General features: G+C 35.5%; 1 protein-coding gene across 2 annotated transcripts in view; it reads right to left on the bottom strand.

Moving 5' to 3' along the window:
* NT5DC1 (5'-nucleotidase domain containing 1) overlaps positions 1-24913 on the bottom strand; it is a 144820-nt gene that overhangs the window by 17393 nt on the left and 102514 nt on the right. For both annotated transcript variants that reach the window (XM_003827561.5, XM_063605433.1), the window contains exons 7-8: positions 7044-7218; positions 5141-5238 (exon numbers count right to left, since the gene is read on the bottom strand). In XM_003827561.5, the coding sequence (XP_003827609.1) occupies positions 5141-5238; positions 7044-7218 (273 nt within the window). The remainder of the gene's footprint in view (positions 1-5140; positions 5239-7043; positions 7219-24913) is intronic.

The following is a 24913-nucleotide window of genomic DNA, read 5'->3' as shown; positions in this document are numbered from 1 at the left end:
TGATTCGTCCGCCTCAGCCTCCCAAAGTGGTGGGATTACAGGCGTGAGCCACCGCTCCCGGCCAAAATGAGGTAAATTTTTCTAAATATCTGTACAAAAAGCATGAACTCCTATATACGCTGAGATTGCTAAGCACTTTACAGTCTTCATTACAGAGACTGGTAGGACTTTGGGTCCTGCTTCATCAATCCAGATTTTTCATCTCTAAAACCACAGAAGAGAATGAAACACAGTAGACTGCTAGTTAAAATGAAATTTTTATCAGACTTTCTGGCTATATCCCGAAATGCACAGACAACAAAAGCAAAAATAGATAAATGAGATTACATAATACTAAAAAGCTACGCAACCACAGAGAAAACAGTCAACAAAGTGAAAACAATCTGTAGAATGGTAGAAAATATTTGCAAACCATACATCTGATAAGGGGTTAATATCCAAACTATAAAAGGAACTCATCTCAATAGTAAGGAAACAAATAACCCAATTAAAAAAATGAGCAAAGGACATTTCTCAAAAAGATATACAAATGTCTAGCAGTTATACGAAAAAGTGCTCAACTTCACTAAGCATTGGGGAAATACAAATTAAAACCATAATGAGATATCACCTCATACCTATTAGAATGGCTGTTATCAAAAAGACAAAAGATAAGTGTTAAAGAGCATGTGGAGAAAAGGGAATCCTTATACATTCTTGGTGGGATTGTAAATTAGTTTAGCCATTACGGAAAAAAGTGTGGAGGTTCTTCAAAATAATTAAAAATAGAACTACCATATGATCCAGCAACTCCAATACTGAGTATATATGCAAAATGTATGAAATTGATATGTTGAGCTATCTGCACTCCCATGTTCATTACAGCATTATTCACAAAAGATATGAAATCAACCGAAATGTCCATTAGCAGATTAAAGGATAAAGAAAATATGGTATATATACATAATGGAATACTATTTGACCTTAACAAGAAAGAAATCCTGTCATTTGTGACAACATGGATGAACCTGGAGGACACAATGTTAAGCAAAATAAGCCAGCCACAGAAAGACAAATACCATATGATCTCACTTACATTTGGAATGTAAAAAAGCCAAACTCATAGAATCAGAAAGTAAAATGGTGGTTATGTGAGGCTAGGGGTAGGGGTATTAGGAGATGTTGGTCAAAGGACACAAAATTTCAGGGAGGAGGAATAAATCCATAAATCCAAGAAATATATTGTACAAAATGCAGAGTTAAATATATTGTATATTTGAAATTTACTAAGAGAATAGATTTTAAGTGTTCTTACCACACACACAAAAAATGATAATGTGAGGTAATACCTATTTAAATAGTATGATTTAGCCATTCTACAATGTATATATATATCAAAATACCACGTTGTACAACATAAATATATAATTTTTACTTGTCAATTAAAAAATAAATGAAATACAAATTAGAGAAAGTAGAAATTAAAAAACTAAGTGTTTATACAACCCAAAATGTAAAACAATTTTTTAAAATGGTATATTTATTATCAGGATGTGCTTATTTTTAAAGTTTAGATTCCTAATATTTCCATACCATAAATTCAATCAAAAAGACTTTCAAGTCTTTTGATGAGTATAATATTTAAAAATATATAGTTTGGATAAACGTCATTATTATGTCAGCCCTCAAATCCAATTGTACTATACAACTAACAGAAAATACTGCACAGAAGTCTTAAGATAGGTACTTCTAAAATAATCGTTTTTTAAAAACTCCACCCTTTTTCTCAGGATACTCTCAATTAAATACAGAAAAACTACATAAAATGCTGTAAATTGTCAGCATAGTTAATGCATTTATAATTTCCAATATGTTAAAAAAACGGTATATTTTTAACGTGCAGTTTTCCATTAATTGTATCTTTGTGTGAAATTTTAATAAAAATCTTATGGAATGGCATAAATACTACTATGGGTATAAAAGGGGTATAGATTTTCTTGGAACAAAATATGCAAACCCCACAAAAATAAAAATAAAAACAAATATTTATTGGGTACTTACTTATATATTTAAATGTAAGTTTGTAAAGTAGGGAAAAACATTTAAATTTTTTTCTGGTTTAATTATAAGAATATTATTAGAATCCTTGATAACAGATTATTTCTTAATATCAAGGATTTTATTATATAAGACTTTAAACCAATATATAAAAGCAACATCAACCTATTTCTTTATACTAGACTAGGGTTTCTTAGCCTTGGCACTACTGAGATTTGGGGCTAGATAATTCTTTGTCGTTGGGGGGTGCTGTCCTGTGTGTTGTAGGCTGCTTAGCAGCACACCCAGCCTCCACCCCCCTCCAAAGTTGCGACAACCAAAAACGTCTCCAGACAATGCCAAATTTGCACTGAAGGGCAAAACTGCCACCGTTGAAAACCACTGCAGCAGATCATTCTCATCAGCACATATACATATTCCAGTATCTTCGATCTTAAAAAAATAAAATATGCCCTTAATCCTACACTGTCTTCCAGCTAAAACCTCAATTCTTTGACTGCCTTTAGAGCTAAAATTCTAGAAAGAGCTGCACATATACCCTGGTTCCATACCTCCAATGAACTACTCAAGATACTGCAATTTAGTTTCTATCCCACCACTCTATGGCAACTGTTCACTGAGGCACTAGTGATCTCCATCTTGTCCACCCCAGTGAAGATTTCTCTTTCCTCATTTCAGTGGACTTTTTCTGTAGCATTTGGACTAGCTGGCTACCCTTTCCTCTTTCCTCTGGCTTCTGAACACGTATTCTACTGTTTTCCCTACTATAATCTATCTGCTGCCACACTGCACTCTTTCTTCTCTATCTTTAATATTAGAGAATGTCAGGGCTTGGTCCAGGCCTTTTGCCTATCTACATTCTCTCAATATTTGGTTTCATATAATCCCCTGGCTTCAAATACCTATCTATGAGCTGATTACTCCCAATACATATCTTGAGCCTAGACTTGTTCCCTTGGACTCCAGGCATATTTATACAATTTCCTAATTGATAGTGACAGTTACATAACTCATAGGCATCTCAAAATTAACATGTTGAAAAATGAGTTCTTAACAGCTGTAACCCCTACTCCACACAACTTTATCCTCTGTATTTTTCCCCAAGTCTGTAAATGGTACCACCATCTACTCACTTGCTCATTTGAGGAAAAAGAAAAATCAACCACCTGGAAGTTATTTTTTATTACTCCTTTCTTTTTGTCTGCTGTTTCTTTAAGTATCACCGAGCCCTCTGTGTTTTCCAACTCCATAATGTATTTAAATATATCTACCTCTCTCCATTTCCAGTACTGTCGCTCTGGACCAAACCACGACAGTTATCTTACTAGGGACACTGCAGTTGCCAGGTCTTCTTCTTTTCATCCTTCCCCACACTCAAACCATTCCCCACCCAGCAGCCAAAGTAGTCTCTTATATCACTCTTCTGCCTCAAACAATGGAACAGCTTCAGGTTACTTGTGGAATAAAATTTAAACCCCTTTCCGCTGTTTATGCGGGTGCCTGCCTCCCTAACTTCACCCCCTTCCACCCCATGACCATGTGCCAGAATGGCAGGTCTCTTCTCTGTTACTAGAATGTGACAAAACTACTCTCCTACTGGGCCTTGGCATTCATTTGATCCACTGCCAGGAACACTCTTCCTCTGCTCTTCTGATCACTTGTCCCTTAGGGCTCGCCTTGCAAGTCACCTTACCTAACCTTTTTGGACAGAGCTTCCCTGGCCAGCCACTCTAAGGAGGCCTGCCCCATATACTGTACCTCATAAGGTGGTTATTAGCTTCATGACATGTGCTACAATCCATAAGCATCCCTTGCACTTGCTGATGTGCTCACATGTTCACACATCTGTCTGGTGCACAGAAAATGCCTTGGTGCTTGACACGTGCTACCATGAACCTCACTTAGATTTCACTGTTCATAAGCCCACCACTGAGTACTGAGCTACTATCAAATGCCTAGAACTGAATCAGGCTTTTGAATAGCAAAGTTCAAAGTAAATAATACTGTATTACCATATTAAATAAATGTATTAAATCCATCTGACTCACATGAACACTTTTTTGGGAAATTTTAAATTTTATTTCAAAGCAGGGTAGTGTGTGGCCATGGGAAAGTAGAGAAATGTATATTAAATATCAGTCCAACCTGGCCCAGGTTGTTATATAATGCCAAGCATATGAATCAAAAGTAAAATTATAAATCATATATTATGGTGGACACTTATATATATTTTGCATATAATATGCATGTATATTAATTTTATCATTCTGTTTAAAATACAGCTAGATTTCTAGGTAGATCTATAAATTTTATTTGTTAATAATCTTTTATACATTTATGTGCATTTGCAACCATTAAGTGTGTTTCAATTTCCAACCATCCTGGATTTATTTTAGATGTTCATCTCCTAAGAGAACTTCTGAATGGTCCTCAAATGTTAATATATCATTGAGCTTATTTGAAACTACTTAAATAGAAATAAAAGACACAACAGATATCAAAACACTGTCTTTCACTCCCCAAAAACTATAACTTCTCTATTCTGGATCAGGTTCTTCTTTTTATTCATTTATGTATTTATTCAAGAAGCTTTCAAGAACACCTACTATGAGTACCTCACTCTATTATCATTCTTTTTCATCTGCAAATCCCTTTCATTCCACCTCTCTCCCTATCAGTCTCTTCTACATGAATGACAATTCTAAATAACCTTTCAGGAAGGCCTTGCCTGTTCCCCAGAGAGAGGAATGTTTCATTTGTTATGATCCTCATGTGTTCCGCAGGCGCTTTTGTTCTAGAAGATAACTTGACTGATTTATCACAAGTAATCCATCCTTCAAATATTTATCGAGGCATTTATTTAGGCCCTAAAAACTAAGGTGAAGTTCATGCCCTTCATTTTTAAAGTTGGGGAGAGACTGACATGCAAAGAAATAATTGTGATACAAAGTGGTAGCATAAAATTTAATACAAACATAGGTTTATTATCTTTTTTCTTCCCCATGAGAGGAAAGAAGACATGGCATTGCATGCAACACAGTGTTCTGCACAAGGTTGTTAGCCAACTGTATACAGGAAAAGAAAGAAACCAAATGTAACTTACCGAGTGTCCGGAAAGGTCTCTGACTTGGTAAGTGGGAGAAGAAACCAGGCTTCAATGCATTTGTAATCACAATGTCAAAAAGGTCTGTAAAATCATTCCTAAAAGCAACACAATTTTTCATAAGTTTATTTTAAGAATTAGAAAAGGTCCATATAAAACAGAACTTGATCTTTGCTTATCTATTTTACCACAGCATCATTTATCTTTTGACTAACTTTTACATGCTTTATATTTTTCTCACACACTTTAAGGTGAACATTCCACTGGAAATAGAAGGTGGGTGAGTACTAGTCTTCCTGACAACTCTTTGAAGTATAAACATAATCAGGAAAAAAAAGAGAGTAGCACATAGACTCTAGGTACCAAGCTGGCTTTGGTAGTGAACTCAATAGTTTCTAACAGCTGGAAATATTTGGAAAATCTATCTTCAAATTTGGGGGCCTGAAATTGGCTGGCTTTGTTAGCTTGAAGAGTTAACAATTTTGTGTGTTACATGGGTCCCACAGAAAGCAGCATTATAGCAAGTCATGGTCATCTTTCAGAGAGTGCTTCAAATGTGAAGAAGACACTTTATTTGACAATCAGTGTAGTCTTATAATGTGGTAACTTTTGTATGACAATAATTAATGATTTTAAATCTGTAGTTAGCATTATATTAAGGATTACTTTTGATGGCAAAGGCAAGGTAGCCCTTCTCCTGAAGGACTCACTATTACAATGGGGGAAACAGTATTTACCCAACATTCTAGAATACTTTTACAAATCCAAACAGCAATACATAGAAATTAAGATGAAGAAAGACTATGGTTATCTATGCTAATAAAAAAGGAATTAAAATCCAGATTGTTCATTTTAAAGCATGGGCCCACTACTAGGATAGCAAATGTCTCTATGAGAGGCACCTTCTAAGACATCCAGGACTTTAGCCTTAATTCACCCAAAGGATGCATTATTATGTATCAGCCTGTATATTATTCAGAAAGCAGGAATTCTACTCACAGATTCTAAGCATATCATAGAAGAAACTAAAGCCACACATGCTAAGGAACATGGAAATCATGATGCTAAAAGGGCTGGTGAAGGTAGGTTTTAAGGCTCAAACTTGCTCCATACTCATGGCAATTCGGTATTTGATGGAATTTGAGGAAACATTAGGGGAGACCTAATGACTCATGTAGAATCTTGCTTTGACCATAGACATTTCCTGGTATTTCCCACAAGAATAAGTATTTACACACTGAAGTCTATCAACTATTCCTGTCTAATTCTCTACCTGTATTATGCTATTTAAATATCCCCTCATACCCACAAGGAATTACTGTACCATTTTTATGATGACAAAATTGAAGCTTAAAGAGGTTATAAAACCTGCCCCAGGTAATACAGTAAACTGCAGAGCGGGGCTTGAAATCAAGTCTGTCTTACTTTAAAGTCTATGCAATTATACTGCCTTCATTCTCATGAATTCAATCCCATCATGGCTGTGTTAAACAGTAAAATACATGGCTCCGCACGGAAATGACTAAAGAGTGGCTGTACTCCAGGTATCTGTGGAGGAGTATAACCTACAACTCAGAGTCCCTCAATCATCGTCCAAAGATGAGAAACCAAATTCATGGAAAACTGAAGGATATACAGTTTACCACCTTCCAGAAAACCTAAAACCTGGACATTCGGTGAGCTATGAGCATACTGGTCCCCAATAACATTGCTTTGCTAAAATGTACTTGGTTGGGCTGCTGTCAGCAGAGATTGAGGTATATCATGAGAAAAAAAATCAACTTGTCACTCAGCATTGTTTAAAATAATGATATGGTCATGGCTGACACTTTTAAAAAAGCCCTGGTCTAATTTGCTATCTGTATTTCATAAGACAATGAAAACTGAATGACTCATCACTCACCCAAGGATATATTCGCAGAGAAGTCTACAGTAATCACTGTGAGAACTGGTAATTAACAGAAGAATTTTCCCAGCATTCTTTAGCTGTCGAAGCCATTTTTTCACAGATTCAGGACAACTATGTAAATATCTGCCTGGATCTCTTTTTATTTCTGGAAAATATATTCCACAGTTTTCTGAAAAATAAAAATATCAATGAGGTTTCTCTTTTTAAACATTTTTTGACTAAATATATTCTCTAACAAGTTAATCTCTTTCAAATCTATAGATAAAACTAAAAGGATAAGAACAAGGTTTGACCGACCTAGCAATTATGCCAATACTACTTGCTTTTTAAGAATAGTTCTTTACTTGAAAACACAATATTGTTTGAAAATGTTAGTTGATAATATTCGCTGGCTATTTGACAAGAACTGATAAACTGTTAAAACAGGTAACACAAGAAACACAATATGATCAGCATTTTCAAATGCTGTAAGAGAAAACCTTACATTTGAAATATCAATTGTTACAAATACTCTTTTAATTATTCAATGAATATTTGCTGAATACAGACAAGAAACAAATCAACACTCAGATATTGCACCAGGATCACATCTTTTGCATAAATAGCCAAGAAGGGCGATGAGTTCCTCAGAGTCACAGTTTGCTATTTCAGATGGAATCTATACTAGGGGAGCCATTCTATAGCCTCTGAGAAGTGCTGAGATATCAAAATGGAAAAATCGGTGCAAAATAGGCCAGAACAGGCCAAAAGGCACTGTATTTGACAGGGAACAATGAATGACTCGCATCACTGAAGCGGGGTTGCTTGCTCTGCCCCTTTAGAGTGGCCACGGGGTCTGGCTGAGCTCCAGGGCAGATGGTGGCAGTGTTTCCAGATGTCCTGGCCAGACTTACCCATAGTGCTTGACCCAATGCCTTTAAAGTTGTGGGTACTTAGCAGGCAATTGCAGATTTAGTTGAAATGTTACTAGATTCATAACACATACTGTTCTCAGAGCATGATAGAACTAATAAGCAGATAAAAAGGATCCAAGATTTTACTTTCTCTAATTGTTAGGAAAAGGACACATGCATAGACAAAAAAAAAAAAAAAGGTTAAACAGCTTGTACTGAATGATAGAGTCTGCAATAGCTAGATATGGGATACATCCGTGACTCTCTCCAGTGTGAAACACTTGAAATACTTGGCAGTTATATTTCAAGAATATCAGGACATCAGGAAGAAGAGTTTTTTGTTTTTTTTTTTGAGACAGAGTCTCACTCTGTCACCAAGCTGGAGTGCAGTGGCATGATCTCTGGCTAACTGCAACCTCCGCCTCCCGGGTTCAAGTGATTCTCCTGCCTTAGCCCTCCTAGTAGCTGGGACTACAGGCGCGTGCCACCACGCCCAGCTAACTTCTGTATTTTTAGTAGAGATGGGGTTTCACCATGTTTGCCAGAATGGTCTAATGGTCTTGATCTCTTGACCTCACAATCCGCCCGCTCTGCCTCCCAAAGTGCTGGGATTACAGGCATGAGCCACCATGCCCGGCCAGGAAGAAGAGTCTTTAAGTGAAACAAAAACGAACAAATAAAAACAAAAAATGGTAGCAAATATTGTGGTCTGCCTCCCCACATCCATCTCCCTCTTTGCTGGGGAGTGCTCTGATATTGTTTCAGGTTTCATCTTCCTCTGAGGGGGTCTGTGATGCTAGGAAGGGCAAGGGTCTCTATCAGTCTACACCTATCACAGTTATTCCCTCCTCCTGTCATTGAATTGTTTAGGAAGTGCTGGGGACCCAGGCATGGCAAATGAGACCTGAGGAGAACTTTGCTGCAGGATCCTGAAGTAATGTATACCACTGATAAAAATAAACCTATAAAGGGGGGAATATCCCCTCTTCTACTACTGGACTTTCCCATGATTATAAATTCTATGTAGAACTGCAGCGGTTATCATCAACACAAAGCACAAGTCTGATATACCAGAGATGGCAGAGTGGACATATGAAAGGAAACAAACCTGGGTCCCTGATGACATCACTGGGTTTCTGCTTTTGTTTCTGTTTTTGAGACAGGGTCTCGCTCTGTTGGCCAGACTGGAGTGCAGTGTGGCACGATCATGACTTACTGCAGCCTTAAACTCCTGGGCTCAAGTGATCCTCCCACCTCGGGCCTCTGAAAGTGCTGTGATTACAGGCATGAGCCACTGTGCCTGGCCACCACTGGATTTCTGATTAAGTCACTGACTAACTCTAACCACCACTGGAAGTACCATTCAACTTCTGGACAACCTCTGGTTGTGTAAAATAACTCAATTTAGTAATAGCTTAAACATGAAGGTTATTTATTATTTGCAACTTAAAGCATCATGATTCAGAAAATATATTGCATGAATATCATAACCAGACCAAAACTAACAAAAGAAATAATATTCTGCAATATGAGAATAATATTTAGAAGACCAAAAACAAAAACAAAGTTTTTGCTCTTTTTATATTTTGCCCTACAGGAACTTCTGTGTGTGAATCTCTAGGATCTATTTTTAACATGCCAGAGGCTATATAATAGCCCTTTAAAAAAATTAAAATATATTCTCTGTTTCCCAGGGAAGAGGAAGTACTAGTAAGAAAAGGTCAGTTTAAGAAACAGATGATAATAATAAATCTAAATGGCTAAGAATAGAGAAGTCTGATGAGTGGATGACTGCTAATTTCAGAGGCTGTGTCTCTCTCATAACTTACTATACCTAAGGGAGTCAGATGTGAGATTATTTCACTTAGAAAAACAAAGCTTTTGTAGCAAGAAGAATTTTATGGGCTACATAAGAAAAAAATTTATAGTGTGTAATGCTGAAAACATAGACTTGCTTTCAGAAAACTTGAGAAAAAAGTTATTTTTTCTTAGCTATATGTGCTTAGTGCCATCTAGTGATCAAAATATAAATTACCATTAAAAAGCTACTGTTAACATTTCCAAAGGAATAAAAATACAAGGCATACGCATTTAAATACAGTATTTTAAATTTCTTACCTAGGTTAATTGCATTAGTATCTCTTAATTAATAATGTCTGATTCAAAAGAGTACCAATATAATAATTTAATCAGATAAAATTATTCTCTGAAGTCATAACAGAGATGTCCTTGTTTTGTTCATAAGCCAGACTGAAATGAACAAACTAAAAAAGACAAGCCCTGTACAAACACATACCCAATGGTAGATTATGAGTTGCTCTTACTGCAAAAGATCACTGTCATGGAGAAAATATTTTTGCCCCCTTGTAACCTCCAATTATTAAAGGAATAGGAGACATAATTATACAAATAGAAACATCTTTTTATTGAAATAAGTCAAGGTATTAAATCAAATGAAGAGTTATGTTAAACATACTACAATGGATTATAATTGTCTATTAAATTATATCCCCAAAGAAACTATAAACTTCTAAAGGCAAGAAATATATCTTTCTGCTTGGCATGGAGCAAGTATTCAACATATGAATACCTAAATTAGTGCAGGAGCAGACACAGGAACATTTATGTTTCCTTACATTCAAGGCAAGAGTATGATTAGTACCATATAGCCAAACTGAAGTGATAAAAATAATATTATTCATGTATGATTAAGGCAGCCTATGAAAAAAGTCATGTTTAATTATGATACTAATTAACACTGATTGAACAAAATGGAATTTAGACCTAAGATGGAAAGGAGTGGTATTGTTTGTTCTTAACTCACAAAGAAGCCTGTGTTTTCACTTAACCTCCAAAGGAATTCTATTTCACTGCCACTTTATGTAACTTATTTTCCTGGTTTTTCCACCACTCTTATATCCTTTGATGCTGGTATTTTCTAAGTCCAGATGAGATTTAAAGGAAATTCTTTTAATAAGCTGATTCTAAGGAATAAAAGTTTAGCTCTCCTATGTTAAAAAAACTGGTTAATGTAGAGTGACAGAAATAATACCAAAGTGTTGCAACAGTCTGATATGCACATCAAATGGCCTGAATACACCAAACAGGATATAGGGACCTCTCGTGGTAAAAAAATATAGTACAACCTGAATATTAAAAACAGTTTTTTTCAGTTTAACAGACAATTGTGCCACATCACTATTTCTATCATCACTGAATAAGCATTTTCTTGTTAACTGTATCACTACTGTTTGCATGATTTTTGGCCAGAATTTTCAAAGCTGCTGTCCGAGGGGACTAGAGATGCCAGGATGCTAACACTTCCATGGTCAGCCTCCAAATAAGGTCTGTTGTTTCCATTGCAGAATATAATTTAGAAGAGATTTAAATATTTACAACCTTTACAAGTTATATAAGAGCATGCTAGTGAACAGCTAAAATGCCTAGCAATGAACTGTTTAAATGTACTTGCTGTAGAGATGATATAATTAATTTCCTTAAAAGAAGAAACTTCTTTGCTAAGAGACACTGAAATATTTGTTGGAGGATAAAAGAGATAAATTTATTTTGTTTATTTATAGGTGGCAAAAAATAAAATTAAAATGTATTAAAACAGATTTCCTGTTTATATAACAAAATATATGGTTTATATCTAATATTTTATAATTAAATAAATAAATCTAGAATATCTAGATTGTGTAAAGTGAAAATCTATATGCTAAACATAATACTTGGAAAGTCTCTCAAATAAAAGCTGGGAAATGAAGTACAGAATATGAGAGAAAAACATAATATACAAAATTTACATTTTAACAGTATCTGATTTCCAGATCTGTAATTTAATTTGCATATCCCGGCCCTACTCCAAAAATCCTGATTTAATTGGTTTGGGGTAGGGCCACAACATTGGTTTTTTTTTTTTTTAAGCTTCCCAGGTAGTCCTAATGTGCTACCAGGATTAAGACTTGTTGACCTAAAATATAAAATATAAAATATAAAAACTAGAATTCTTACTATTATTTTCTGTGTATTTTGCCTGCTTCATTGGAAATCACAGGCTCTCAGAGGGCAGGGACTTTTGAATTTTATAGTATCTTTATTACCTAACATATAGCCTTGTACATGTTAGGTAATCAACAAATAATAACTGTTGCCAATTATCTTAAATGTCATTGTGGTTGATGATCTTTAAAGTGTTTACTCTTACACTATACCAATTAAGCATGGTACTCTAGATTTAGTTAAGTATTGTGAATACAGAATGATGGATTTCATTCCTCCTTTGAAAGGAGGATTCCTGGAAAAAGTGTATATTATGGAATTCTTTGAAAGAAAAATTATTTGAACAGTTTAAATGAGTATAGACAAGCCAAACAGACTCCTTTATCTCTCCAAAGCCATCAAACTGCCTGACTCTGTGCTGAATACAGTCTATAAATATGATTTTGGGTCGGCAGTATTTTAAAATTTTTGGATGTTAATGTCCTTGGACAGTATTACATATGTATTGTAATAGTTTACCCACAATCCCACCACGCCATATTGTCTGCACTTGGCCTAGTCAACTCCCCTGTTGCCATCACTTTACAACCTATTTTTTCTCCTATGATATCAGAATGAATCATTCTAAAAGAACCTAGTTTCCTCTTTCCGACATGGTTACTGGACAGACAACGTAAATGTGGAGAGAGGTTTTTGAAGGTCTGCCTGGTTTTATTCAAAATATAACAAATCCTTTAATGAGGACGCTGACAGCTGGGAGGGTCAGCAGATGGATCTGATGACAGAATCACATACAATAATATCTGGACAGGCTGTAAAATCGACAAGGTGACTCAGTGAGGTACAATTTCATAGGGAGAGATGTAATCTTACCAGGTTGAAAGCTCAGCCATACAGGCATAACATTGGAGGAGCTGTTGTTTGTCAGCAACTTCAAAATACAGAGCTTACAGTCAGCTTAGGCTCCACAGTATAGACAAAGTAAAATAAAAAGTTTGGAGACAATGTTTTGCAATTTATTTAGTTACTACTATGTACTTTTGATATCATGTTTCTGGAAAAATATTTCTGCTCCAGAAAGCTGGGTAAGAAGCATGTGTCCTCCTTTATAACCCTAGGCATCTTATCTTCATGTGCTCCGTAATTATCCAATTAGGTGATTAGATTGTAGAGCTACATTAATATCAGTACAATGTTCAGAACCAGGAAAGCAATAATTTCCACTCTTTTAATCATTTTCAGACTAAACCTTGATAACTGGGTTCTATTCTGGATGACACTTTTCACAAGAAAGTGTGTCCAGAGAATGATGATGTTAACAATTCCTATGCCCCCCACCCTAGAGACCTCTGGTGGAGCCCCAGAGATACACACTTGGCCAATCAGACATTTGCAAACCTGTGAAATAGACAGCTTCAAAGGACCGTTTAATCTTAGAGTTGCTTGAGTCTATGCCTCCATGGTGATGTCCAGCCAGATAACTCTTTTTTTTTTTTTATTATACTTTAAGTTTTAGGGTACATGTGCACAACGCAGATAACTCTTTAGCCACAATGAACACCCATTTCCACAGTGTTTCTCCTCCTCTAAAATGTCTTTGCATTTTGAATATGATATTTCAAAAACAGACTTTCGGTAGAGTAGTGGGTCTCAAAATGAAGGTAAATTAGAATTATCCAGAATGCTTTCAAAAATACTCCTAGAGTTTCTGATTCAGTAGGTTTGGGGTGGGGCCTGAAGATGTGCATTTCTAACAATTTCTCAGGTCAACTGACAGTCCAAGAACCACACTTTGAGAATTACTTCAGTAGAATACCCCTATAAAACCAGACAGCTTTTTGAAAGCCTTTTTTCTCCTAGCAGAACATGGTCCTCACTATTTCGGCTAGAAGTGCAAAACCACATTATGCATATTTAACGTTATCTGATAAAAATGCTCAAATCTGTGTCTGTGTTTAAAAACATTTTAAGTAAAAATCTTTTTAAGTAAAATAGAATTTATTTTTATTTCCTTTATAAGAAGGATATATATGAGAATAAAGACCTGATGAACTGTTTTATGTTTTTTCAGTGTACTATTTCACATTCACTTTCATTTCTCAGCCTTGAGAGCAATACTCTTGCATGTAAATTAGAAAAAGCACACACTTTGGAGTCAAATGGCCTAAGTTTGAATCCTAAGTTTGTAAGTGGTTTGCCACTTACAGTATCAGGATTTTTGAGAAATTTACTTAAAAATTTTAATTTTAATTCTTAATTTCTTCACCTATAAAATCTCATTAAATTATGGAGAAGAAAGCCAGGCACAGTGATGTGTGCCTATAGTCCCAGCTACTTGGGAAGGTGAGGCGGGAGGATCACTTGAGCCTAGCCTAGGCAACACAGAGATATCCCATCTCTTAAAAAACAAAAAAAAGTAGTGTGGGTAAAGTATCCATCTCATAGTGCTTGGCACAAAATCCCCAATAAGAATTCCCTTCCACCCCTTCTACTTACCTAGACACAACTCTTTCTGATCCTTTTGCAGGGAGCCTATCACTAGAGGTGAAATAGCCAGGATCCTGTGCCTGTTACTGCACTTCTCAAAGTAGCATTAGTTTTTAGTAGCTCATTATAATTGAAGGGGCATTTTCATGTTCTCCTACATGTGATCTACACATAGAACAGATGTTAAATTTATTGAATATAAAACATTATAGAAGATGTGAAGTGGATTGAGTTTCCAAGATGGACACAACAATATCTCCCACCTCATATGTCTAGAGTTGGAGTTAATTGTTCCATTCTTTTATATCTGGAGAGGTTATTTTACTGCTTTGACCAATAGAATGCAGTGCGAATGACCCTGTGTTAGTTCCAGGTGTAGCCCTTAAATGGCCTGGCAGCTTCGACTCCTTACCTGTTGGAAGTCATGTGCCATGTAAGATGTGCAACCAATCTGAGGCTACCTGAGATGCTGTGAGGAATAGGTTAGATGAAGAATTTGTGTTGTAGGTGCTCCAACTGCCAGCCCCAGCTGAGTGTTGAGCTAAAAGCTTCAACTGCAAGACATAGTGAGCCCCTTGGACATCCAGCCCAGTCATGCCTTCAGAAGACTACTGTCCCCACTGACATCTGACTGCAACCACAGGAGAGACCCCACGTTTAGAAGCACCCAACTAAGCCCAGAATCCATAAGTGACATAATACTGAGTTTTGCGTGTTGGTATCCTATGGAGCAATAGATAATCTAAACAAGATGCTTTGGAATAAAGTCCCAATTTTAATTATTATGTCTATGCAATTCAAGATAAAATATTCACAAATCCTTTTAGAAACAGATGAAATAAAAGTAAACAGGCTCTAAATTGTTTTTCTTCACCTCCAAAAAATAACTCAAAGGTTTCTACTGCATATAAATTTACAAAATGTAAATACATGAAAAGCTTTTGTCAGCATAAATGTTTTAAACAGTTTAAAGAAATCCAAAATTAACAAGTATTTAAAGCAAATTCTACATACTTATCACTTCTCATCTAGTTCAAATATGAAATGCTTAGAAACTGAAAATAATAATCAATTGCTGAAATACAGAGTGATTATAGCAGTAAAAAATGAATATCCTGGGATGTTTGTTCCCCTGCCTCCCTGCCACCCATTAAATCTCAACTCAAAAACTTTGGATTTTTCTTAAAAAACTAGATTGTTATTCAAAGGAATATGCATTTTAAAGATCAAATTTTATCACAAGAGTGCACTGTTTCCTTAATTAATTTAGTTCAGATATCCTCAGTTTCTTCAGAAATATCTTTTCTTACTAATAAAGCCAAAAGTATGCAGAGTTGTATTTCACTTAGAAGCAATCCATTTCAGAACACACATAAAGATTATAATCACAAAGGATTACTTGTTCAATGTCCAGACAGTGTATTATATAAATAGGAAAGCCCTCTCTAGCCTCCTAGGTCTGTGCCACATCTATACCTTGCATAGACAGAGTAGTTAAGCAGCTATTTTAATGAGGCACTACTCTGTTTTTCACTATACTTTTCCACCTGTATTTGTATCAGTCATATCTTCTATATGCTTTCATAAAATATCACCTGGCTAGTTACTCCATGGTAACAAAAGAAAAAGGAAAAAAAGAACATACTAAAGTTTCAAATCAGTGAGATTTTAACTCTGATAATTGTTTTGACAGTTATTAACTTTTTAATAAAAAATCTGAAAAAGAATTGATAAAATAGTATTAGAATAATGAAATAATTTCTTTGATATAACAAATATAAATATATAGGATAGTCTATGTGTAATACTCTGCAACATTGCTTGAGGAGTAATAATGCCCTAAGCCTGGGTTCTTATCCTAAAATCCATACACAGGCCTCAGTGCGTGAATGAAATCCCAATACTCTTTGCAACATTTTGTTCATCAGTGTGTTGTGTGTGTTGGGGGATCAGAGCAGGTGTAGGCTCTCTAGCTTTAATTAGATTCCTGAGGCTAGGGACATGAAGAACCACAGACTTAGATTCTCTTAGATTTGCACAGTACAACAAAGCAAACATTCCAATATCCCTCCTTTTGTTATAGTCGAGAAAAATCTTATAAAAATGTCTTATAAAAAGGAAATTCTCTGTAATAGGTAGTACAGAATTTGCACACAGTTTGTCCAGGAATAAATATACTTCGTGGACTCTATATTTTTTACATGTAAATTATTCTAAGTCCAATACATTTATACTTATTTAGCATGGCTAATGAATGGCTGTTCTAGTTAAATTAATTTGTAGGTTAATTAAGAATAACCAAATATACAATATAAAAACATACATAAAATACAGTCAACTCTTACTGTTGAACCTATATGGAAAAAAGAACTATTTAAAGAGATTAAATTATTGCTTTTCTTATATATGATACACTTTTGCTAGAGAAAATCCATTGTATTGGGTTTTTTATTGCTGCACAACAAACCACCTCAAACATGATGGCTTAAAATAACAATGTATTATCATCTCCTGATTCTGAGGGTTGACTGAACTCAGCCAGGCATTTCTCACTTGGAGTTGTGCCCGGGGGTATGGAATCATCTAAGGGTTTCTTCACTCACTGTCTGGCACCTGGGCTGCGCTGGCTGGAACGGTGAGAGCTGGTGAAACAAACATCTCTCCACTTAGCTAGCTTGAGCTTTCTCTCTGCATTTGGGTCTCACGGTAGTTGGACTTCTTAAGTGGCGGTGGGTTTCCCCCAGAGCAAGTGTTTTAAGACAAGCAAAAGCTGCAAGGCTCCTTATGACCTAGTTTTAGGAATTTTACAGTAGCACTTCTGCTGAATTTTACTGATGATAGAGGTCCAGCTCATTTTCAAGGAGAAGAAAACAGAAAGGTGTGACTTCTAGGGGGCATGATTCATTAGAGAGCTATCTTTGTAGACTAGCTGCCAAACATACTAATACTTCTATGTGATTCCTGCCAGTATATTTTCTGTTCATATCTAACTCTGTGGGAATTTTAAGCATACCATATATAGTTTTTTTTACCTGTGTTTCTGTTCAGCATTGTATCTGAGGAATTTCCTATGGCATTAACATTTATTTTAAAACATTTCCATGGTTTTAACTTAATATCACTTTTAAAATAGATTATTTATAATAATTATCCTCAAAATAACTGACATAATCTGAGTGCTTATTTTTGCCAAACACAGTTCCAAGACCTTTATAACTATTAATGGATTTAATCCTCATAATGACCCCAGGAACAGGTCCTATATGATTCCTGTTTTGCAACTGAAAATCCGAGATACAGAGAGGCTAAGGAACTTGCCCAAAGTCACACAGCTACCATGTGGCAGAATCGGAATTTGAATGCAGGCGGTCTGCTTTCGGAGCTTGTGCAATACTGCCCCTCCAGTTACAAGGCATTTGGGGACTCTATGGTAACTACAGGGTCACCACAAATCTTTACTCTTTTTTTTTTTTTCACATGGTACATTATTACATTTCAGGGGTTTGAGGTTGTTCAGAATTTTAATAAGTGAGAGTTCAGAATTTGGATAAATTTTGACAAATCAAATTAGCTTCTTTTTGAACCTTACATATAAATTTATTTAAAATCTTGCAATGTGGAAAGTCTTTTAAGCATGGCACTGAACTCAAAAGCCATAAAGGAAAATTGAAACACCAAATTAGATTTCTGCAGAAGAAAAAAGTATCCATCAATATGCATTCTAATTATATCTAGAATTAAAAGGAGCCTTAGAAATCACACCCTTCAACCTTGTCATATTAAAGATGATTAAGTAGCCACCACATATTTTGCTCAAAATTACGGTTAGTAACAAACTTGGGTATGGAATAGAGTCCTCAAGAATCCTAATCCACTAAACCTCATCATTTATGTGTCTAAATCTATATGTTTGAGATCTAACTTATTTGATGACCATTATCTGTTAAAGAAAAATAACTTGCGTTCAGAAGCAGAAATCAAATGCTTTAAATGGTATGCCTGTTTAGCTATATAATTATTGGATAATAATTATAAAATTCAATTCTGCTTTTCCTCAGGATTTCTGCAGAAGTTCTTTGTCACTGAACTGATATTGTCTCTGCTATTATCTGGAAACTCAGACCTTCCACTGAGATAGGAAAAAAAACCCCAAATAAACGTCTAAAATTAAGGCATAAATATTATCTCCCTTCCTGGAATACTCTGCCTCCCCTCTGCCGCCTGGTGAACCTTGGAGGCTTGTCACAAGGTTACCTTCTATGAGGAGCCCTCCCCAATACCCACTCTGCACATCAATGATGGCATTCATCATGTTACACTATAATCAACACTTGTAATATGCATATTTATGTATTTTTCTTTCTTCTGAGACTCTGAGATCTTTTAAGAAAAGAACCATCTTAACATTCATGTTTATACTCCTAATATCAGGCAAGTACCAGAGGATTCCTAACTACAGAAGTAAGTGTGTGTGGGAAAAAGCTACCAGGCAAGACTTACCAGGTGACCATAAAGACCAGTGGTTGGCAAACCACAGCCCACAAGCTAAGAAAGGTGCTTACATCTTAAAATGGTAATGTAAGTATCAATATAATAGCCTTGATTTTGTCTCTTGGTGCCCAAAGCCTATAATATTTACTATCTGGCCCTTTAAGAAAAGGTTTGCTGAATCCTGATATGTAGTATTTAATAACTACAGGACAGTAACGTAATAAAAATACAATTAGTTATATATAATGCACTATTATTAGAAAGTACCAAAAGAATAATAAAATCATCAATTTAAGAGACTTTGTTTAAAGGCTATGCAGTCTCTGAGCAGAGTGAATATTACAAAATGATTTGTGATCAAACTAATGAAAGACAACATAAATACCTTTATGTATCTTTTAATCACAGTGGATCCCCAGCCATGATGTAACTGCCCTTCAATTACTCTCTGGCCTGGGTTCTCTATTAGTATATTCTATGAGCCAGATGATGGGTCTCTTTACTCTGCCATTTCTTTAAAACCTATCTATATGTGCCTTTGCTATTGCTTTTATGATTTTAGCACACTTTATTTTTAGTCTCTGAATAAGATGTTTTCAGGCTCACTTGGTCTGCTTGTTAAAAGAGCAATCGCAGGGTCACAGAAAGACACTACAAGCCTAGGGCTGAAAGCCACCACTGGTAATATTTTTCCTCATGAATGTCAAAGGAAGTTGAAAGATCCCAAAAATGCACATGATGACATGATGACATGATCAGAAAGAACTAAAGAGCTTGTAGCTTGAGATGAATGAATAAAGGCACTACTGCCTAAGTACAGCCTTACAAATTAACTGTGCAAGAAATAGGAATGTTTTCCTTGGTACAGCAAAACAAAGATGCCTCCAGGTAAAACCTGGGACAGGTTTTAGGGGCTAGCTTCAAAGAGATACACTGTAGCTTTCATTTCAAACGGTTTTAAAATGTATTTGTGAAGCATAAAACCATTTTGGGAGGGTTTTGTTTTCAACAGAAGTCAGCCCACTGACATTATCCTTACTTGAAATCTTCCACCTCCTTCAGAAGAGAAGCTGGAAAAAATTAGGAGAACTAAAATGGGATGCCTCAGGGCAAAGCAGACTCAGAAATGTGGCAATGCTTATTCCTTTGAAAAAAGTTACAGTTGACTTCTCTAGCTTTGAGGCACAAAGAGATCAGAAAAAATAACAGGAACATAGAAATCATAAGCTAGATATTAGGGGTCATTAACTATCAATGTCTTAAGGAAATCTGCCCCACACTGAGGACTGAAGTGCTCAATTATTTAACAAACGAAAGACCTGGAATAGAACTTTCACTGTGTTTCTTCTAACCTGGTTTTTCTTCTGTAGTAGGTAGCCTAACAGAATGCCAAGACAGCATTTCAGTATGTATACACTATGCTAAACTCAGCTCCCAAATCAATATAAATAACAAAAATAATCTGTGATGGGAACCCAGTCCTCATTCCATAATGATCAGTAATGAGGCACAGAGTAAAGAAAGCCTGGGGCAGCTCTTTATAGCCTCTGCAAGGAGTGGGCAGAGACTCAGGTAGAAATACAGTGGGAACCTGGGCACGAGGGGTTCACAGTTGAGTAATGGCTGGGTTCCCAGAATATTCTACTCTAAGCAGGGCTTTTAACCATCTAAATTCCTCTTTTTTCTTCTTTGGTCTTATTTTTGCCTTTTTCACACTGCCTGCTTCCAATCTAATGCAACAAGTTTATATATTTTGGGTATTTTTTAGAATTAACATATAATCATAATAAAATACAATCATATATACTTTTCAAACATAAAGATGAAAGACTTTTTAAACCAAAAATTAAGTAACTCTTTACCCGGTTAGCATGAAAAAAATCTGAAAAATAAGGTTATAAACTTAGTCTTTACCTATATAATATGGACATATGTATCTATCATCTATCTAATTAAAGATTGTAAAGGATTTTTTTTTGCTTTCTCTCTTTAGAACACATGAAGTCCACAATAAAAAAGAAAACATTTACTTCTATAGCTATAGACTCTATTGATCTTAAAAGGAAATGCAGGTACAGAAATATTTTTTCCCATGATTTCTTAAGACATATGATCCATTTATTGAGTGCATACCTTCAATCTTTCAGAATAAAGTGGAAGAAATCTGCTGTAGGCAGGGAATAGGTATAGTTATTAATGCAGAGATATCAGCTCCCAGAGGATCTGAATAAAACAATATTGTAATAATGAAACTATTTTCTAATAAAAAATTACATTCTTTTGACCTAGGAAAAAGTTTGTTAAGAAAGCATATGACATAAGTGATCAGACTATTTATTTTTAAAAGGAAAGATGTCAATATAAATCCAGAGAACTTTAAATTCTAGAATTACTCAATAAACAAGAAGAAAACATTCAAAATCCAATTTAAATGAGACAAATATTTTGCACACAATTATTTGGCAAATGTTAGCAATAAACACTAAATGCCCTATGTGTATTCAATGAAGAAAAATGTGAGTAAAGAGGAAACTGCACTAGACTTCGACCAATTAACAGTTTATCTAAAAACTGTGGCAAAGAAAAGGTTTTGCCCTCCAGATATAAAATCCATTTAAAACATCAAAAGGAACTTTATCTAAATGTCTCATGCCAGCAAATTAAATCATTATGGAGCAGGGTAGGAGGGATGGCAGAAAGAAATTCATAATTTGCAGGTGACTTCATTAAGAAACAGCTGTTGCTGTTGATGTAAGGAGAGTTGCTATTCCATTTCTACTGAAAAGCTTCAGAGGACAAAGTTCTGTACCAGAGTAGACACACAGATAAAAGTATATTACAGGATATGGTCTCCAGTGTTCCTGGGTGGTATGGACCCAAATCAGACAGTCTTGAGTCAAGTCTTAGTTGTGCAATTTCCTTGGGTAAGTGCTTTAGTCATTCAGAGACTGTTGGCTTATCTATAAAATGATCACAGTTATAACACTCACCCCATTAGGTAATTGTGTGAATTATATGCAATGATATATGTGAAACATTTAGCACAATGCTTTACACATAGTAAAAATTTTGTGTTAGAGCTATTTTTACTGTAACAAGTTCCTCTGGCTTAAGTACAGGCAGTTGATTAACCACGAAATGCTATGGGCCACACTGCATCATGGAATTGCCCTGCATGGGCCCAAAATGCAAGATTTCCCTTATCAAAATGCTACTTACCTTCAAAACATATTTTGAAACATATGCTATGAAAAAACCCTAAAAGTCCTACTGAGCAGGAGGCAGGGTGGTTCTACTTTTTGTTATTTCCAGGAAAAAACACTGGGCTAGATGGTCCAATGGTCTATTAGATCATTCTCAAACGACTGAGCAGAGAAACTTGGGATAGCTACTAGAACCTTGGGGACCACAAAACCTAATCTCATTGTGCAGATATGAAAATGAGGCCTAGAGAGGCTGACTTGCCTATCATCATGACATAATGAGGAAAATAGCAGGATGGAATGAAAATCTTGGTCTCTTTGATTTTTTCATTACACATTCCTTACTGTCATATCTACTAATCTTATTGTTTTATCCCCTTTATTAAGACATTTTACAGCCTTGTTGTAAAGATGTAAATACAATTAGTGAAAAATTTAAAATGTACCCTTTTAATACAAAATCAGAATAAAGACGGAAACTACACAAACAGCTGGTTTATTCTTAAAGAAATGTATAAAATATCTGAACAGCCTTTTTTTCCCCCCCAATTTATTCCACACATTTAAGGAATTTCCTTTGGGAAGACTAGGTCTAGCAAGATCAGATGCTCTGTATATCTGTGTAGAGACTGTGGGGCTCCAGAGGGAGAAGCTCCTGACTCAGTAAGTTCCAACCTACCAGATAACACGGAAATTATCTTTCTAAGGTTAAATGTTATTTTAAAATTATCTCGTAATTACTCAAGTAAGATATGTGAACACTTCCAAATTTCCAAATATATGTTCTAAATTTTGAAACATAAAAAAAAAAGTCTGAAGTCTTCTCTAAATAGTACTCTCAATTTCTGGTCCCTAGTATCATTCTTGTCATTTTAGTGTCACACCAAGCTTGTCCAACCCGGCTTATTTTGTTGTTGTTCTATTTTGTTTTGTTTTAGGCTTTTAGCAGCCTGAAGACATGGTTTTTAGTTTCTGTCTGTAATGATAAGCAGAAAAGAGGGATGAGGAAGGGGTTTTACCGGCCTAACCAGAAACAGAAACTAAGAACCCATGAATGTATTATTTGCTTGGACACTTCTGCACTGTATACTTTTCAGATAAATTTCTACAGACTTGCATACACACATATGTAGTTCACATTTTGGTGTGTATCTTTCCAATAAGGTGTTATGGACTTACACACACATATACATGTATTTTCTAATACACATTTTGTGCAATTTGCTTTCCTCACCCAACAAAATGACTTCAAAATCTAGCCATGTACTTAAATCTAGCCATGTAATTATAACAAATAATTACTGAGCACTTACTACACACTATTCATTGTTCTACTTGTTGAAAACATGGACAAAGTTTTTTCTCTCATAGACCTTACATTCTAGAAACCCTTCATTCTTTTTAACCACAACATTGCAATCCAGCATATGAATACAACAGTACTTTGGTGATTTTTTTCATTATAAATTCTGGAGTAAACAACATTGTATCTGAGTCCGTGTACACATATGAGTACTTCTTTAGGGCTTATAAATGTTAAACGGCTGGCTCATTGCATATCTGCGTTTCTAATCTTAATATTTACACTGAGTTTGCTTTCAGAATTGTTGGGGACAATAGTTTTTAACATTGTTAGCAGCATATATGTGTGTACACTTACCCCACACTCTCATCAGGTCATACTGTCAGATCTTAATTTTTGCTAATATACTAAGTGAAAGTGGACATCTCATTGTTTTACCTTGCATTCCCCTGATTACTAATTAGGTAGTGCATCTTTTTGAATCTTTCTCAGTCACTACCTCTCATCCCTTTTACATTTCTACATTCAAGGCTGAGAATGAAGTAATTACCAAAAAGCAATTTGTTGTATTCAACTGAGTAAATTGAGGGCTATTTATGAAGTTACTTTATTATAAAAATTCAACAAACACACTCTGAGAGCACTTGACAAACTCGGTGGTATTAACTCCTGAAGTGTTTCTTACCCCACCAAAAGCCTTCAGGCTCACAGCAGTGCATCACCCTCTCCCTTACCCAAGTGTTTCACTGCAGGACCAAATTCCAAATTATACTGCCCAAAGTGAGCTGGGTCAGAGGCCACAGCCTTCGAGGGTTTTTTTTCAGCAGGTCTATGGAGAGCTGGGAATAGGTATATTTGATGATCACCGTGTGTGTGTCAGGGCATCTGTGGTCTAAAACTACTGGTGTTCTCTAAAAGGTAAATTATGATAATAATTATAGATCTCAAGTGGCAAAAAATATTTCTGACAACATCAAGTACTGGTGAGGATATTGAGAGTATAAAGTATCTGGAACTCACACTGTGCAAGTACTTTGAAAAATTATTTGGCAGTTCCTACTAAAACTGAACTCACAAATACACCCTATAATGTGGCAATTCTAATTCTAGGTGTAGATCTAAGGGTAACATGTAAATAGGCATGAAAATCACATGTAAATGATGTTCATGAGGCATTATTTATAACAGTCCCCAATTAAATTAACCCACGTCTACCAAGGGTAGGATGAATAAATAAAATGTGGTGTAGTTATATTAATATAATGGCATATTGTACAGCAATGAAAACTAATGAATTACTGTGACATTCAGTAACAGGGAGACATTATAGGAGCATAATGTTGAGGAAGAGCCACTAGATGCAGGAAAATACATACTGCATAATTACATATTTAAAATAAAAAATGAGACAAAATTAATCTGTGGTGTTAGGTGTCTCTCCAGGAAAGGGATGTTGGCTAGAAGGGAGCATGAAGAGAGCTTCTG

Source organism: Pan paniscus, chromosome 5 (genome assembly GCF_029289425.2).
Source record: "Pan paniscus chromosome 5, NHGRI_mPanPan1-v2.0_pri, whole genome shotgun sequence".
Taxonomy (NCBI): domain Eukaryota; kingdom Metazoa; phylum Chordata; class Mammalia; order Primates; family Hominidae; genus Pan; species Pan paniscus.
The sequence above is the reverse complement of the archived record's forward strand: the minus strand, read 5'-3'. Positions and strand labels throughout refer to the sequence as shown.